Source organism: Venturia canescens, chromosome 9 (assembly GCF_019457755.1).
Source record: "Venturia canescens isolate UGA chromosome 9, ASM1945775v1, whole genome shotgun sequence".
NCBI classification, from domain to species: domain Eukaryota; kingdom Metazoa; phylum Arthropoda; class Insecta; order Hymenoptera; family Ichneumonidae; genus Venturia; species Venturia canescens.
Window position 1 is genome coordinate 16,336,105 of NC_057429.1, and position 19,136 is coordinate 16,355,240.

General features: G+C 41.8%; 1 protein-coding gene across 6 annotated transcripts; it reads left to right on the forward strand.

Annotated features, from left to right (window-relative positions):
- The first annotated feature begins 248 nt into the window (after positions 1-248).
- Positions 249-18,499, forward strand: Actn (alpha actinin). Of its 6 annotated transcripts, none has more exons than XM_043429197.1 (13): positions 249-531; positions 1,797-1,978; positions 11,717-11,951; positions 12,242-12,577; positions 13,273-13,358; positions 13,584-13,929; positions 14,034-14,310; positions 14,435-14,606; positions 14,774-15,010; positions 15,140-15,224; positions 15,396-15,739; positions 15,844-16,140; positions 16,291-18,499. In XM_043429197.1, exons 2-13 carry the CDS (start codon positions 1,877-1,879, stop codon positions 16,447-16,449), a joined length of 2,676 nt encoding a protein of 891 aa, XP_043285132.1. In that variant the 5' UTR covers positions 249-531; positions 1,797-1,876; the 3' UTR covers positions 16,450-18,499. The 6 variants fall into 6 exon arrangements, with proteins under 6 accessions (XP_043285132.1, XP_043285130.1, XP_043285133.1 ...); XM_043429195.1 differs by lacking the exons at positions 249-531; positions 13,273-13,358 and adding exons at positions 640-1,168; positions 12,778-12,863; XM_043429198.1 differs by lacking the exon at positions 249-531 and adding an exon at positions 642-1,168 and having other exon boundaries at positions 1,807-1,978.
- Positions 18,500-19,136: the final 637 nt, after the last annotated feature.

Here is a 19,136-nt window from a genome sequence, read left to right on the forward strand (position 1 = left end):
AATACGAGTAATAATTAGAGGAAGGGACAGTTCAAGGAATCCATGATCCGCATGCTGACAAGTTTACAAGTAAAATGACTTTTGCAGAAATAAGGTTAAGGGGTTAGAGGTTTACAGTTTTGAAATGATTTCAAGGTGGAAATTCTCGCCACTGAATTCGCGCATGTTTAAACATGTGTGTATATATTTATATGATAAAAGGGAGAGTTGTGGCCCCATCTACATCTTCGGTCACGCACAGTCCGTGCCGGAGGCCCGAAGAGTGTCGCGCGCGCGGGGTTATGGAGTCTTATGCGTGTATATGTACATTTGGGAATTTTGTACGTATCGTGGCTGCGCTATTTCGGTAGGGCGTGGGTGAATGAGGCGCGTACCACCGAGGTTCGTGCAAGCCTATTTTCGAAGCTCGTTTCGTCGAGGATCTATATACGAGAGAAGGCGCGTGAGACGGGAAAACAAACGTTGTTCCCGCAGAGCAGTGCTTCGGTCCAGCTATTGAGTTTAGTGAAGCGACGTTGAGAGAGGCAGGAGGTTAGTTGCAGCCGCTTCTACTTCGTATTCCGAATAATACGTGTATCGTAAAATACGTACAATCATATAGTGTAATTGTGTAAAAAAGCGGCATTAATCTCCAAAACCGTGATTTTAACAAAGAACATAACGCCAAAAATGGCATTAACGTGACACTTTTGAGAGACCGAATATGAATTTACAATAAAAATTCTAATACCAATATTCACTAGACAGATAAGGAATGGCTTTTCAATTTCAATCTCCAATCAGAAAAAAAAAAATAGCAAATTGACGGAGTTGTTGGTCGGGGTATTGTTACGCGGAGCGCGACTGTAGCGGTTCATGCGGCCACGAGTAGTGGAGGGAGCGAGACTCGAGGAGTAGGGATACCGTCCAGCCAACCAACGGAGCGCGGGTGAGAGAGTGGGGGGCGCGCGTTCCGTACAGTCGGGTGGCGTGCATGGCCCGGGCTAGCGGCGGTGAGCCTTTCGAGCGCAAGTGGGGTGAGCGGAGCAGGGGAAACGCGGATAGATTTGGGGAGGAGAACGGCGCTCGTGCGCCGGCGAGGTAAATCGTGTGTCAGACTCGTGGCAGAGGGGTCACAGCGTGAGGGATTGTACGAACGAGAGACACTCGTGTTTTCTGGGCTTGGCGGGTACGTTCCGTACGGTTTTTTTTTCGTTTTTTTTTTTTTTTTCACTTTACGTTTCGTCGTTCTTTAATATTTTTTGGGATTGAACCACGAGTTTTGATAAACGCGCAGGGATTTACAGTGTAACGCAATTCGCACATCTGCTTTTCTACACAATACGGCTCATACGCTCGGCCCCCACCCCCTCGCGATACGCGTGCCCTCTACAATCCCCCCGATTTTTGTCTCTTTCTCGCTAGAAACCTTTCGTTCGTGGTCTAGCATCTCTCTCAGTTTCGCAGTCTCCTCAATATCCAAAAGTTAGTGCTTTTTTTCTTTTGGTCTTCACGCACCTCGAGTTCGGGCTCGTATTTCATTGTTTTTTTTTTTTCTTCTTTTTTTACGTTTCTTCATGTCTTATCATCATTTTTTCCGTCGTCGAGTGCCGTAAAGCGTGAAATTCTTTCTTACATTTATTGTCCCCTTTCGTTTCATTTATCCGATGCGATTACCGCGAATTTTCTTAATATCGCCGCTTTTGTTGTTAATGCCGTTGTTTCGTTCATTGTTGACGCAATTTCGGTGGTGCTAACGTGACAAGTTTTGGTTTATTTAACTTCATTATTCTGAAACTCTCCTCTGTTTCGATAAGGAGCGTGCAGTTGAAAATATTGACCGATTATTGAAACAAACAATAAGAAAAAAAACAACGAGATACAAACCTGCCTAAGAATGAACGACATGGAGGCATACGGTGACGGATACATGGAGCCCGAGGAGGAGTGGGAACGCGAGGGATTACTGGATCCGGCGTGGGAGAAACAACAAAAAAAAGTGAGTGATAGTTCTCTGCTTACTTTTCGCTTCGTAAGCCTGATATTTCCTTCGACAAACAGGAAACCGAAGAAATTCGTTTTTCTTTTTTCGTGGAATTTCAGTCAAGTCTAAAACCAGCTGCTTTTGAAATGTCTCCTAATTACTCGAATGGAACTACCGAATGTGAAGCAAGTTCGTGTGCGCACTTCGAGCATTGACAGATAAACGAATAATATGGAAACAAATCAAATGAGAAGGAAACGTTTCAAGAGAATCTTCCCTGTAATGAGATTCGATCGAAATAATTTCCCATGAGCATTATTTAACTTCGATTCGTTAATTTAATAAAATCTTAGAAAATGTGACAGCTGAGGAGAAAGTAAGAACCGAAAATTTCGTGCGTCGTGAGCTAACCCTGAAGCTAGATCGAAACGCGCATTTTTTCGTCGTTTCCAGCTCGTCCGTTCGTCAAATCAGTTTGAACGGAAAAAAACAGGGACGATGAAAGAAAAATGTGAAACGAGAGGGATTGAATTCGGAAGAATGAGGTCAATGATTCTTCGTAAGTAATAAACGAACGTTGGATTCGGCTGCTGACGAGTGAGAAAAATGTCTTTACAATAAAAATTCTTTTCATTCACTTTTCAACGCTAATGCGTCCTCCTTCGAGAATCGTAAGAGAACAAAACGCTTTCAAGGTCGACCTTCCACTCTCACTGCCATTTATCATACTTTTTCTGACTGAGATCAACTAGAAAATAATCCAAAGCGGCCTGAATTCGCGATCGGTGACCTTGAACGACTCCTCGTTCCCAGGATCATCAATCTCCAATCGATTTACCAGTTTCTTTAGATTTTTAACCCTGAAACGGTGACCTTTGAAATTCATTTGGATCGTCGAGCAATTATTAACGTCTTTCGTAACGAAAACATAAAAACAATCGACACTCTCGATAAGCGGTTCACTTGAAAACGTTAATTAGCCTCGAATTTTATCGGAATATCGATAAAATTATTTTCGAATCGCGCTCCCCCACAACGACAGCCAATTTTCATCGATTTTATTAAACCTTTTTGAAAATATTTATGTTTTTCATCAGTCCTAAAATGTTCGTCTCGAACCTTATTATTTCTACTCTCTCGCATTCGGGTTTGTTCAAAGTGATTAATTTTCGTGATTTTGTCTCATTCGACGAGTGATCCTGGATTGAGGAGTGCCCCGTCGAAACTATCGTTCAATCCGAGCCCGATCGGACCGTCGAACAACGTCACTGACAAGCCCAATACAAAATGCACATTTTATAATATTTTCTTCGATTATTTCAGCCTCCGATGCCCGACGACCCATCCAGTCGCGACACCCTTTTCCTCGCAGTTTTCCGCACCGCCGAAATGTCACTTTCTCGAGGCTTTAGCACGAGCCAAGACCTTCGGAGAGGAATCGAACGGAGCTTCGTGTTGGGACTCGACGAAGCGTAAAAACCGTTGGTTTGTTTGGAAAAAAAGGAAAGCTCTCTCCGACGAAAGCGAGGGATTCGGAGTTTCGATGGATTTCGCATTACATAATGGACAAATCGAAGTGAATGTTGACGCACGATTGGAGTTTGCTCGATTAGAGAGGAACGCGCGCGTGTGGCGGAGAATGCGCGCCGCTCTCGTTTTCTCGCCCTCGGGTTCAGGCACCGGGTAAACGCACAGCATCGCGCTAAGTTTCTCCCTCGTTTTTTCCGCTCGCTCTTTCTCTCTCACTCTTTGTGGACTCGAGCTGGCGGCAAAGGTCGAGCCAAGTTGGTTCAACGGCTAGCCACTTGGATGGACAGATACGTGGTTATATTTTACCCGGGCCAGGACCGTGTTCGACTTCACGGCTCGTACATTAATACAAGAGAGTTACGGATACAGCGAGGAGGAGGAGGAGGAGGATCGAGGTTGTGCGCCGCGATGCTCGAATGCGCGATGAAAAAAGCTCCCGCAGCCTCGATCGATTATTTCGAACGAGAATCGAGGCGAAATTGGGCCTCTCAGAGCGATTGGTCTTCCTGGCAGCGGACCTTGAAGACACAAGTTGCTCCAAGAACTTAATAATCCCGTGAAACTCGTTTCACTGGCTGTTGGAACTACGAGTCGAGGATTTTGTCGGCAGGAACATCGTCTGCGAGGACAAGAGCGCCTTGGGGATGAAAAGTCAAGTTGCTCCGAGCCAAAAGTTTTTCTGAGCACACGTGTCTGAGAACGCTCCCGGTGAAACTTTCAAAAGGCTCTGAGAAGAAAATGAGCTCGAGCGAGCTCAACGCTGAAGAAATAAACCCTTCGACGGTTGGCCTACTCTCTCCGTAATGTTTGTTGATCGGCCGCCTCTCAAGCCCCACAATTGCACTCTGATCGAGCACACAAGTGACGTTTTCCCCAAATTTTGGCAGCTCACCCAGCTGGCTCAAGGCTTCTCTGAGCACGGTTAGAGCGAGAGAGAAAAAGAGAGGGAGGAGGAGCCCCCGGAGGAAAGATTGAGCTTTATAGCAGCCCTTCTCGCGAAGCGCGTTATTTTCGGGTTACTTTATGACGAAAATAATCGCCCTGCTCTCGAGGGATGACTCATTTTCTCGCGGCTTGCCGCATCTCTGAATACATATTTCTCGTATTACGCCGCCGGAAGAAAGGTGTGCGAGTCTCCGCGTTCTAATGCAACGCTGGATCGTGGCAAAAGTTCAGCGTCGACACGTCCGCGGCCCACCCCGTTTCTTCGACTTTGATCTCCGCACCAATCTAATCGATCTTCGACTCTGATTTTAAAAATCCCAAGACGAAAGAAAAGTCACTGTGCGGCGTGCTTTCGAGGAGCCAAAAACTCCTGAACAACAACTTCAACATTTTCGAGGCTTTCATTTATTTACATTCGACTTGGTTTGTTAAGATTTTCGCCGCTTCCATTCGAACATTTCAGATATAATTTTAGATTCCTACGTTCGCTTCGGAGTCCGTTTCGATGCGTTCATACGAACCTCGAAATTAAGAATCAAGTTTCTTCGTCAATTTTTCCTTCCCACTCGAGTTTCTGCCCAGCTTCTTGGCGTTTGTAAATTCCAAATTTTTCCAGTTCGAATTGCTAACGAATCTGGGAGCCGCGAAGACCACCTTTGCCGGGGAGAAAAAAAATAGCATCGTCGAAAATCGGGGTTACGTAAGACGAGAATTCTTGGCGCGCCAGCGTAATGCTTTCCGAGTCTCTGCACTCCCCGACCGGCAGGTATAAATCATCGCTCCCGGTTGTCTTATCTTCGCGACGAGCGTCAGACGGATCAGAGCGAAACGAGCGAGATGAATAATCGCCGGAGCATGCCCGATGTTTAGTATTATCGTGTCGGTAAGCCTCGCGCAATAATAACGACTCGCGCAAAGCGAGGAACGTTTGCAGAGATCGTTGGTACGATAGGGAGATCGATTTATAAATAAATTGACGATACGGAGCGATGTATCGCTCGGGTAAAAATAGTTCGGGCGATTCGAACCGAGGTCGAGGACCTTCGGTGGCGCGCTGTTTACAGGAAGTCGTTTTTCATCGGCTCTTCGGCCCCCAATTTCATCTTCCTTGTCCGTCTAACGAGAGCCACTTTCCTGTACTAATCATCCTCCTTGTTTAGGTCCCCGAAGAAGCGTGGAGGAGAAGAGCGGGAAGTCTCGGGATGGCAGTCCGGTTCGACGGCGTTTTAGCGACAGTTGGGAGACTGCTCAAGGCCAGGACTCGGCCGGAGTGACGCTGTTTCGCGGCTCCGTCGATCAGCTTCGTGGAGTTTGCGAAGGCACGAGGCCGTGGAATCTTGGGGAGGCAACCTTGGGACGAATCGCATCGGGAACTCGGAGATTCAATGTCACCAAAGAGCGGCTCTTCGAAACGGTCTCATTTCGAACAATCTTCGTTTTCGTTTGCGAGCTCTTGGCCCAGATTTTAATGGCTCCGGGGCGCCGAGACGCTTGACAAGTCACCTTTAAATACGGAGATGAAAACCGTCCGAATAGCGCTGAATTTCAATGGGACGTCGAAGAAACGAGCTCGCGTTTCTTCGCTGCGCGACCCCCCGCTCGACGTTCTCAGTTTGTAAATCGGCCGAAATTCACGAGGATCCTTCTGCTCGAGCCGAGCGAGTCGTCCGTTTCGCTGCATACTCGTATTTACGGATATTCGATGACGCCGAGGATCGTTAACCTTTGCGAGGATGCTTAGGCCCCGAGCCAACTCTCCGATTGGAATCGGGTGACCCACTCGTCGGTAAGCGGGCACGCTATAGGTCAACCCACCTCCCAAAAACCCCGATAGTCGAGCCGTGATAACGGTCCCATTTACGGCTCAATTCACAACTCTCTTGCGAGCTCTTCGTTCACTCAAACATCTCTCTCTCTCTCTCGGCTCGCACTCGTGAGGTCCGTTAAAGATCTCTTATTACCGGGATTACACCCGTATGACCTTAAGGATGTTGGGATCGGTGCCAAAAATTACGAAATTTACGCCACCGACTCGGCTGCCAACGAGAATGCAGCTTTTTTCTTTCCTTCTCACTCTCTCGCGTATTCTCTTACGCGGACTGTCCCAATGTCGTAATTCTTCATCGCAGCTAATCTCCCCTCCCTCCCCGAGCCCCCAATTCTTTTCCATTCCAAAGTATTCTCTCGGCTGCTTTTTTCTTATCAGCCAAAATACCGTTCAATGTCACTCTCCGTCTTTTGTCCCGGATCCCGTCCGCGACGGGATCTCAAGGTCACTTGGTCTCCGAGAAATTTGAAACTTGCCCGAAGGGTGCAAAATTCCATTCGGACTCGTGGTCGCTGCTATTGTCGTCGAGGTCGAACAAGGTCAAACCCGATATTTTGGAACCGCAACGACCTCGAAGTAACTCGCATCCGATGTTACCGATCTGGAGAGGTCGGAAAAATGAAAATAACGCTCCCGAGACGCGCGCCTACTCGGTGCGTCATTTTTGCTTCTAAAAGCAGAAACCCCCCGAAATATTAGTGACTCGAACCTCTGCGAGCTCAGCTAGCTTTTTCCGACTCGATGCTTCCAGCATCAAGCATCATCGGAATACTCCGAAATCGCTTTCCTAACCCGACTACTCATAAATCAGATTAAAAATCTCCGGATCGCTCGTTCCACACTTTCATGAAATCGGGCTCGTTCCATCGCTTCGAATTCAGCATCGCTTTAAACTCCGATCCACCGTCGTATTTGCTGCTTGTAAATTTTCGAGCCCCCATTTAAGTAAGAACGCTCCAAATCAGTCGTTCTCTTATTTGACATTGTCACGCAAACTCCTGATAACGCTTTCGTCCCTCATCATTTGTGTGCGCAACGAAAAATCTCTTCTGATTTATATTTCGTAGATTCCGTCAAAAAAGTCCATTCCGAGCGAATGTTCGTCGTACATTTTCTCGCCGGAGAATTCACTTTCATCAGATTTACGATATCTCAGCCATTTTCCAGCAGTTATTTTGTCCGTTCACGTCCTTGACGAAATTCCATCCTTTCTCAAAGTTATTACGGTTTGAGCGTCAAAATAATTTCGCCTCTGACAGAGCTTACACAGGACTGACGTATCTCGTTCGGAGAAGTTCCACGACAAAAACGCGCGATAAGCGATGGCAAACGGTCTTGGTTGATTCGCCAAAACTGTCGCGGTCGCTCAGACGAGAACGAGTCGCGCATGATTTTGTTATATTTTTGCAAAATTTCTACTCGATCACTTTCTTCGTCGATTTTTGGCCAATTTTTTATCATTTCGATTTATTTTTTTTCGTTATTCGAATTTCATTTATTTCTTTAGCCACAGACAATTGAATTTGAAATAAAAAACAGACAGCGAATTCGAATCGCATTGAAAGTTGAACCGAAACGTAGTCTGAAGGTGAACAAAAAGTTTTTTGAATCGCATTTTTTCACGTGAAACAGCGCGCATCGTTCTCGCTGTCTAGTAAGAAAATGAAATTTTCGCGAATGCAGGGCAATCAAAGTGAATTGGACCGGAACAAACGTAAACAAAGGAAAAAAGCACTCGTGGAATTCTTGGGAATGTCAAAAACAATAAATTCGTTGCCAAAAAGTGAATAATCTTATGTAATAAAAGTAATTTCAGCCGGGAATTTAGTGAATGAAAGTACGGAGCGAGCGTTCCTTCCTAAATATAGAACGTGACGTATGAAATATTGGCAAATTGCGAAATTATATCATCGCGTGAAAATCGTTTTGTAAGTGAATAAGGCGGCAGGTGTTAGAAATTCTCGTTTTTTTTTTACTTTGGGCGAAAGGAAACGAGTGAGCAGGTGACGCCTTCGCTGGCTCGTTTCTAGCCCACGAACGTATCTACCCTGTGCTCCGATAATCGAATGTTTGTCCGGATATGCTCGCGTACAATTTGTTCCGTTCGCATACGTTTCTTTTTCTTCAATTCTTCACATTCATCGTGCATTTTTTATCACACGAATTTTCCCTTTTAACGTTCCTCCAGAAAAGTGCCTCATTCGCGTCCTTCCCTGCGATTTTTCTCAAAAATTTCATATTTTTATTTAATTTTCACGAATGAGCGTTTTGTCGATTGGCAAAAAAACTTGTGAAAATCGAAAAATCTGGCAATCGGTGCTCCGCGAAAGTGATAATAATTTCAGTTTTTCTTCATTTTTTTTCCAGTACCCAAGTTCACAAAACCAATCTGACGAAGATTTGTTTTTCTCTCGACGAAGATCGTCCCCAAAGAAAGTGCTTGGGAAGCAGCTTGGAACGTTTTCGAAAGACCTCCATACCTCGTGTCAAAATGCACAGTTAGATCTTTCTCAATCTCTCTGCGCTCCCCCTCTCCGACCCAACGGCCTCACGAGGAAAGGACCAACTCGATAATAAAATGAAACACTGACGTTATGCAAAGTAGGAAACTCGCTGTTGGATTCTCGTTAAATTTCTCGTCGATCGAGAAACGGGAGTTTCTTACAGATTTGGAAAAATCTCGTCTCGAATGGAATCTCGGTATTCAGGCCAACCAGTCGCGGGCGCTTTACACGCTTGCGTTTATTAAAATTCAACAAAACATCAATGTCGAGGATCTCATCGCGTTGCTAAATAATAACGATCACGAAGACGCTCAAATTCTTCTCTTTCGAACCATAAACAGATTTTTTCGTGTTTGCTCCACTTTTTGAGGAATCAGTTTTTACATTAATTTTGAGCAGAATCAACGGCGCGATAAAAAAAAAAATCAATTATTTATTAAAATACAATTTCACTGAAATTTCAACGTTCAAATAATCATCAAAAAGAAAATTGCACTTTCTTTATTTTTACAAACGGAATCAGATTTTGTTGCGACGAGATTTGACCTTGAATGTTCCGCACAAATGAAATCAAATTTGTCAGATTTAACAATTCGACTAGAACCTTGAAATACTTTGAGAAAATTGATCAGTTTTCGTTCCAATGATGGCCGAAAAATGGATTTTTTATTGAAGGAAGATTGGAAGAAAATTGGCAATCAAAAAATTTGGTTGATTAGAAGGCATTGTGTGAATTGCGGAAGTGCGGAATAGGAAAGAAAATGAATGGAAAGATTGAAAAAAAAAATGGTCAATCGGCGCCTCGTTTAGGAATGATGACAAGCGGAAGTCGGAGCGGGCGGAGGGAAATGAACGTCTTTGAATCTCGAAAGTTTTCATAGGCTCAGCATCGACGGCGTTTGGGGCGCGGGAGGACTCGATGTTTTACAAATAGAATTGAGAGACCGAGTCCGCGACCACGCTGAGTTGAGGTTAGGGTGGCTCATGTCCAATTTTGGCCCGCCTCGCTTTGACGCTGCCCGTATTAAGTTTCAGGCAATCTTCCCCTCCGCCGCTCTCCCCCCCCCCCTCCCCTTTATCCCGCGATTGCGCTCTCCGAAAAGAAAAAAACAAAAATCCAAAAAGCTGACAAAAAATCCAACATTTTTAGCCACCGCTCAAACCCTCTCCCCGGTTTCCCCTTCGCTGATTCATCACCGCCGTCTCAAAACAATTTCGAACTCGAATTTTCCTACATTAACTCGAAAAACTTGGTATTTGCTTTCTACGAGAAAAAAAAAAGTAGAAAAATAACTCAAATTTCGTTCTTCTTCTCATTGCCATTATGTCAAATTTTTCATTGTCGTTTTGTGGCCCGAAACAATTTCGACAGAAATTTTTTCATCATCCCGGTCAGCCGGCCACGATTCGTTTCTACTCATTGAAACGAAACTTTTGGGTGGCCCAACAGCAGGGATTTATCCACAAAGTTGGACGAAACCGTGACCTTGAACTCCAGGAACTCTGGCTCCGGATTAAGTTCGCAGATGCTTCGCATAAATGTTTTTCGATTCAATTTTCATGCTTCATTTGAAAAGTAATCATTTTCATTCTCGTCACGACGATGTCGGCCAGTTAAAAAAATGCTCGATCGATTACTGGAATTGACGAATTTAATTCGGGAATGGCATATGAATAAATAAAAAGAAGAAAAGAAGTAAGAGCATCCGAAGAATTAAAAGCTAATAGTTACGAAGAAGAAGAAGGCGAGAAGATATAAAGCCATTTGGTCCGAGAGACCCCGAGACTGTACGAGAGAAAGAATCAGGACACTTAGATATATATAGCGAGAAGATGGGATCGGGGTCGTTACGAAAATATACCCCAAGATACTCGGATCGTATCTCAAAAACTCGATTCCACGATATTTATTCCATTCTTATTTATCTGACCAATTGAAAATGCGAAACATTGCGACGAATCGTGAAGAATACTTTCTCGCGAGCTTATTATTGCTGTTGAAGTAAGAAGAAAAAACGTGTTGCGAGTGAAAATCTCCGAGATTTTTTCATAATTTGCTTTTGACACGAAAAAACAAACGTCAATATGATTTTTTTATAATCGAAAAATCACGGGGGAAAAGTTGTCTTCGATCCAAACTGCTCTGTTAGAAAAAAAAAGCAAATAAGAGAGAAATTCAGGCACGTTTTTCGTTCTAAAGAGTAGATAAAATTATACAATTTAAAAGCTGTGTTTTGTCATTAGAATCATTTAAATTTTACGTATATTTATGACCACGAGATGGTGAGACCGATTAGGAACGATTGAACAATGAACTTTGGAGAAACAATTTTTTCACTTCATTTTTCTGCGTGCACGTATAAATGGATACATTTTAAACACAACTGGAAATAGAGCTCGAATAATGGATCAACTTTCGTTTGTTGGATCAGCAGATTTAGTGCCACCCGTTCTCCTTCCTCACTTTATTCAAGTTTTACGAAGCCTCGAAATAAATGGAACAGGATCTTTGGAAAAAGTAAAACATAAATGTATACGACGAATAATAATTAATTTAACGAGAAACAATCGTGAAATATTTTTATCAAAGGGACTCGCACGAGTTGAATAATTTATTGACTTCTACGAGAATGCTTCAAATTTTGTCGCTCCAAAATATCGCTTCAACAGACGTGTCGGAGTAGAAAAATCTCGGTAGCAGTGTTGACAGTAAAACAAATCATCTCCTGGAGGACAACTTAAAATTTTTGCAAACGTTTACAGAATTTGAATTTGATTTTATACTCATTAAAAATCCTTCAATTGAAATGTCTGCGCTGTAGGAAAATGCCTTAAAAAATTGAGACACGGTGATTGCCAATGAACGAACTACTTTTTGTTGTTCTCATTCTATAAATCCTCGAACAATGATTGACTCTGTTTTAACATCGTTTTTTATTTTTTCAGACTTTCACAGCATGGTGCAATTCGCATCTTCGGAAAGCCGGAACTGCGATCGATTCGATCGAAGACGATTTTCGGAATGGACTGAAACTCATGCTCTTGCTGGAGGTCATATCCGGCGAGACCCTGCCAAGACCAGATCGTGGCAAAATGCGCTTCCACAAAATCGCCAATGTAAACAAAGCCCTCGATTATATCGCGAGCAAGGGCGTCAAACTCGTCTCCATTGGCGCCGAAGGTTCGTTTTATTTTGCTGTAACAATGACGATGATTATCGTGAAAATAACTATAGAAACGATTGAGAAATGTATCAGGAACCACGCATTGATGTCAAACTATACGAGCAACGATGAAAAATAAATGATGATCGTAAATTGAAAATTCATCGACTGGAAAGATCAAATTTTTAAATAGTCATTTTATTTCAAATACTCAAAAAAATACAAAATATTGATAATGCATCGGAATTCAAAGAAAATACACAGTGATTGTTTGAGTTTTATTATATTTTTCTTGAAATTCGTACAGAAATCGTGGATGGAAATTTGAAGATGACCCTCGGAATGATATGGACGATAATTCTACGTTTCGCGATTCAGGACATATCGGTGGAGGAAATGACCGCGAAAGAGGGTCTCCTTTTGTGGTGTCAGAGGAAAACCGCACCTTACAAGAACGTAAACGTACAAAATTTCCATCTCTCGTTCAAGGATGGACTCGCCTTTTGCGCCCTCATTCATCGTCATCGTCCCGATCTTATCGATTACAACAAGCTCAGCAAAGACAATCCGCTCGAGAATCTCAACACTGCTTTCGACGTCGCCGAAAAGTATCTCGATATTCCTCGCATGTTGGATCCCGACGGTAAGGACCTCGTTTTCTTCCTAATTTTTCATTTAAAAAAAATCAATCAATTATGCAACTCCCCAAAATGTGGTTCTTAAGACAACGTGAAAGTTCCTGACAATTTGAGGTCAGAACGAGACATTGTCGAAAATTCGATACGCGAATTAACGTAATTTGAAGAAAAAGAAACACCAAAAAATCTCGATGATTCGATATAGATTTGATCAACACTCCCAAGCCGGACGAAAGAGCGATCATGACCTATGTGTCCTGCTACTACCACGCTTTCCAGGGTGCTCAACAGGTCAGCGCAAAAAGAAAAATAAAAAAAGATCGCATTCCTCAGTTCGTCGTTTTTTGCGATTGCAGCATTCTTCCTCACATCACTATTTTGTGACCTAATTTTCCCTTTTCGTTTCGTGTTTTGTGCTTGGATCGACGATCGATTATGAAAACGTGAATAAGACCTGAGCCTGAAATTAACCGCACCCTCTCAGATCTCCCCGACATTGCTATATGAAATGAGGCAATTCAATATTAATAATTTCAACTCATTCTTGTGAACAACCAAAAAATTTGACGGATAAAAAATGTTTTTCCAAGGAAACGCGAATATCGAAAATATTTTTTATCCGTTAACTTTTTAATCTAATTTTTCCTTCTAACAAAGCATGGTTTGAGTTTCCGACAGTGCGTGCGTATTTGTTTTTTAGACATGAGAAATACCGCTATGCCGGACGAGAGAGCGGTGATGACTTACGTCTCCTCCTACTACCATTGTTTCAGTGGCGCTCAAAAGGTTTGTCATTAATCTTCATTAACAAAATAACGGTTGCCTTGTCAAGCAATAAAAACGTTTGTTCACCAGATAATTTAACTGAAAACAACATTTAAACACAATTCTAACGTTCTCCAATTTGTTTTGTTCCCGGTTTGAATAAATAATGATTAATGTTTTGCTCCAAGCCAATAAGATTTTTTTTTTTTTTTAAATGATTCATTAATTTCTATTCTCAACAAACAGGCTGAGACCGCGGCCAACAGAATCTGCAAGGTTCTTAAGGTAAATCAGGAAAACGAGAGGCTGATGGAGGAGTACGAGCGATTGGCTTCCGATCTTCTTGAATGGATCAGACGCACGATGCCGTGGCTCGCGAGTCGTCAAACTGACAACTCACTCGCGGGTTGTCAGAAAAAACTCGAGGAGTACAGAACTTATCGTCGCAAGCACAAGCCACCACGCGTCGAACAAAAAGCCAAGCTTGAGACGAACTTCAATACGCTGCAAACCAAGCTCAGGCTCAGCAACCGACCTGCTTACATGCCCACCGAAGGCAAAATGGTCTCCGATATTAACAAAGCTTGGAAAGGTGAGCCTCGGTTTCATTTTCAAAATCATTGTGAATTTTTTTTTTATCTTTTATTTTGGTATTATTTATCTCGCAAATTTAAACGTTCTCCGCTTTGGAAAAAGGTCTCGAATTGGGTGAAAAATCGTTCGAAGAATGGTTGCTCTCGGAAATGATGCGGTTGGAGCGTCTGGAACATTTGGCTCAGAAATTCAAGCACAAGGCAGACGCCCACGAGGACTGGACCGCCGGTAAAGAAGAGATGCTCACGTCCCAGCATTTCCGCCAGTGCAAGCTCAACGAGCTCAAAGCTCTTAAGAAAAAGCACGAGGCTTTCGAGTCCGATCTTGCCGCCCACCAGGATCGCGTCGAACAAATTGCCGCTATTGCTCAAGAACTCAAGTATACCTTTGCTTTCTGTTTTTCATCATTTTTCTCAATGTTTTTCCAACAGTCATTTGTATTTGCCAAATTCAATAACTTGATAATAATCCGTTCAATAAGTTTGATCGAATTTTCTTATCAGCACACTGGAGTATCACGATAGCGCGTCGGTCAACGCCCGATGCCAACGTATCTGCGATCAATGGGATCGTTTGGGAACTCTGACTCAACGCAGACGTCAGGCTCTCGACGAAGCCGAGCGCATACTTGAAAAGATCGACGTGCTTCACCTTGAGTTTGCCAAGCGTGCCGCTGTGAGTAAAATTCCCCAAGATCGAATGAGTCTTCAAGATTTTTCGCAATTTTACAAAACAACAGTTGTTTAGAAAAATCCAAGGCTATTTTATGTAATTAGGAAAATCAGTCGAAATTTTTTTTCATTCTTCACTCGGACTCATTAAATTTCGTTCTTCTCCGGCAGCCATTCAACAATTGGCTCGATGGTACACGGGAGGATCTAGTCGACATGTTCATCGTCCACACTATGGAAGAAATTCAGGGTCTCATGGACGCCCATGCCGCATTCAAGGCGACCCTCGGCGAGGCCGATAAAGAGTACAACTCAATCGTTGGTCTCGTACGCGAGGTCGAGTCCATCGTCAAGCAATTCCAGATCCCCGGAGGACTCGAGAATCCCTACACTACTCTTACGGCTCTCGTAATTTTTTTTCCACTATTTTTTATTCCTACTATTGAAAATCGTACTCGTAAAATTTTCTAAAAGGTGGAATGAAAACTCAAAAATACAGAAACTTCGGGAGAAAAATTAATCAATGTTGCTCTGTAGGATTTAACGAAGAAATGGAGCGACGTCAGGCAATTAGTACCCCAACGTGATGGAACTCTCGCTGCTGAACTTCGCAAACAACAAAGTATCCTTTCTTTTGCTATGCAAATCATACGTTTTTCGTGGTTTTTAAATCTCGTCACGTTTGTTTGTGAAAACAAAAAATATTTCAACAAGCGCGTCACCTGTTGTTCATTGGGTCAATTTGATGTTCCGTATCGTGGCAATTTTTTTTCCTGAACACGCTTGCTTTAAGATAATGAATTGCTGAGACGGCAATTCGCGGAGAAAGCGAACGCTGTTGGACCCTGGATCGAGCGACAATTGGACGCCGTAACCGCGATCGGTCTCGGATTGCAAGGCACGCTTGAGGATCAATTGCACCGATTGAAGGAATACGAGCAAGCAGTTTATCAATACAAGGCTCATCTCGAGGAACTGGAAAAGATTCATCAGGCCGTCCAAGAGGGAATGATCTTCGAGAACCGTTACACCCAATACACAATGGAGACATTGCGAGTTGGTTGGGAACAGTTATTGACCTCGATCAATCGCAATATCAACGAAGTCGAGAATCAAATTCTCACTCGAGACTCCAAGGTAATTCTTTCATTTGATTACTCTTTGTTAACGGCCAAATTTTGTAATTTTCGTTTTTATATAATGTAGACAAATTTTATCTAAATTTTTTATTCCTTCCACAGGGAATAACGCAAGAACAATTGAACGAGTTCCGCAGCAGTTTCAACCACTTCGACAAGAATCGAACTGGCAGATTAGCGCCCGACGAGTTCAAATCATGCCTCGTCTCGTTGGGCTACTCGATCGGTAAGGATCGACAAGGTGATATTGACTTCCAGCGTATACTCGCCATCGTAGATCCTAATAGTTCTGGCTACGTACACTTTGACGCCTTCCTCGATTTCATGACCCGCGAATCTACCGACACCGACACCGCCGAACAGGTTATCGACAGTTTCCGCATTCTTGCCGGCGACAAGGTAAACTTTTTTGTCTATTGTTTTCCACCGCGTTTTATTCATGAGTTTTTTGTTTCTTATTTTATTATCGATAACCTTCCGAAATGGTCCTGTGAAATTATTTTGTGAATTCTGTTTCATGTTGATTTTTGTTTTTTTTTCTCCTTGTAGCCTTACATACTGGCGGATGAGCTCAGGAGAGAATTGCCACCAGACCAGGCCGAGTATTGTATCCAGCGAATGCCACCGTACAAGGGTCAGAACGCACAGCCTGGTGCGCTCGATTATCGTTCTTTCTCGACTGCCCTTTATGGCGAATCGGATCTCTAAACAAACAAACAAACAATCGACAAAATCACTATTAAAAAAGGGTAAAATATCGGTGACGACGATAAAACTATTGAGACACCGAGCTTTTTTCACACGCACAATAATAAGAGAATAACGCAATAATTCGAGAGGTCGAAAAACGGAAATCTCGGAAGGAAAAACTCTAAGAAATTTGTTTCTCGGTTTCGTCGTTCCATAAATTGCCAAGGCTTTTTTCCTTTTCGACTCTCTCTGCGCGCAGACCCCGAATAAACGTCTCGCTCAACGCAAACGCGAAACAATGATAACGAGAAAAATATTGCTCGAATTAACTGGAAAAATTTCCTAACGAACTGATCACCGTGTCACTGTCGAAAATTCCAACAATAAAAGGGTCAAAGTCAACTGCGTAACGCAGAAATTCGTGAAGGCCTCCGGCTGATTTTGTGCCAAAAATGGATCGATCGGTTGAATGAAAAAAAAAAAAAAAAACAACTATAATAATGAAAAAACATATGCAAAATCTCGAAATAGAGTAGAAGATGAAAATGGAGGTCGTATTTTATCATATGAAAATCATTTGGAGGCAATGTCGATACGATTTTGCCAGTGAAATTTTGTAACACCATTTTCATTTCTATTCGTTAGAAAAAAAAAGTCGAATTAGATAGCCACCCAAATCCAAAGAATCGCGAAGATCGAAACATATCGAAACGACAAACTCGATAAAACAAAAAAAATAATGAAAATCACAAAAATGCCTATTTTTTTACGAATCGCGGCCATCGCGTCACGAACAAAACAAGCGAGCGAGAGAAAAAGAGAGCGAACGAGCCACTCCGTATTTTGTAAATCGAATTCAATTGGAGTCGGCAAAATAATAAAAATATAATGAAAAAAACTAAATGAAAAAAAAAAAAAAAAAAAAAAATCGCAAACAAGATCGAAAAAACGATTGAAGAAGAGCGAAAAATGCCTAAACGAAGCAAATTATTTATTTATTTGATTTATTTATTGTCGTAACATTATCATAACAATAATTAAAGAGAAGAGAAACGAGAGACGAAAAGAACAGAAAGAAATGAAAAAAAGAACGAAAAGAAAACATAACGAATCATCGAGACAAGGTAACATTACGTATTCTATCAACTTTTTTCGTTTCATCAAAGTATTTATTTTTATATAAATATTTTCGAAACTATATACGGGGGCCACCTTGTAATTCACACGTCCAACTGTTGTCATCGATTAATAAAGAAAGAAAGCCGCTAATTTTATATTTTCTCATAAAGAGAAAAATGTTAGCATCCAAATTTTTTATCTAATCACGAGAAAAAGAAAAATGATGGCACCTGAGTTTTACGGTGGTTTACGTATTGCTGTGTCGATTTTACGAATTTAATGCGCGCGATTTCAATCAATTTTCGCCACTTTACCTATATTATTATTATTATTATTATTATTATTATTATTATTATTACTATTATTATTACTATTATTAACTATAGACAGTCATACGCTCGAGAATCATTGTGAGGAAAAAATTTAAAGAGCACGAGAAAATACAAGTTTTGTTTGGCTTGAGGCTTAAAATGCTTTTTCTGGAGTTTTAAAAAAAGAGAGAAAGAGAGAAAAACAAGTATTGAACGAACGTGAGAACGAAATAAAATTGGGAATACGTAGAAAATGAAACGTTCAACCATAAATACGTAATAAACGTATATGAGAGGAGAATATAAAATACGAAAAAAATGAACATGCGTTGTTACAGTTCAATTAATATTGATTGAAGTGGAATAATTGTAATTAACGCGAGAGGGAGAAAAAGGAAAAATGTCCCGCATTTGTTTTTTTTTTGGTCATAAGGATTCTATATCCTGGTTTTTTTCTTTTTTCCCCCGCCTATTTTATTCTTCCTGTACTACACTATCGAAATAAACCCGAGGGAGAGAGAGAGAGAAAGAGTTAAAAAAAAAGAATATCGAGAGAACAACGTAATACTGTATACTGTGCTGTAAAACGAGAAAAATTGTAAAAAAAATAATAAAAATGCGAAGAAGTTGGAAAAAAATTGAAACCGTACTCATTTCTAATGCTGTAGCCCGTATTTCTAGCTTTTGATGATTTTCGTCGTACATGATTCGAAAGTGTGGATTCTCCGCGTCAATTTTCTTACATTTTGTGTTTTGAATAATCTAGGCAATTTATTGATCGATCAAGATTTAACTAATTTCAGGCGAGACCGTATCCTGATTTTAATCGAGAATGTAATTGAATCTTGAAGGAGTTTAGATAGCAGAGGGAGGTTGAAAACCAATTTAATCTGATACATTTTAGGCTCGTTCTATTCAGGTGATGAATCCGTAATATATAAAGTTGATAAGATGAGTGTTACGAATATCAGTTGAACCATAAAAATGCACGGCGCACCTTTATTAGTATTACAATCGAATGAAAGCACTCGAAGTTTCACATTGTTGGTTGATCAATAAATTTAAAAGTTAAATCGCATAAGAGAAAAAAACGCCTTGGTAGTGTTTACTTGTAGGTTGCAATAAAAATAATGTCGAGGTTATACGAGTTTTTCACCTTATAGATGTTCCATATACATATTGTATATGTGTAGTTACCGAATAGGAAAGATTCTTCTTAAGCCAATCACGTCATTGATATCTCTTCCCCTCTTTCTCCTACTCGCCGATATGACA

Coding starts and splice junctions, on each gene's coding strand:
- Actn (XM_043429193.1), top strand. CDS start 11,175: ATGGATCAACTTTCGTTTGTTGGATCAGCAGATTTAGTGCCACCCGTT. Junction 14,607..14,773: donor AGTTTGCCAAGCGTGCCGCT/GTGAGTAAAATT, acceptor CTTCTCCGGCAG/CCATTCAACAATTGGCTCGA. Junction 16,141..16,290: donor GCATTCTTGCCGGCGACAAG/GTAAACTTTTTT, acceptor TTCTCCTTGTAG/CCTTACATACTGGCGGATGA.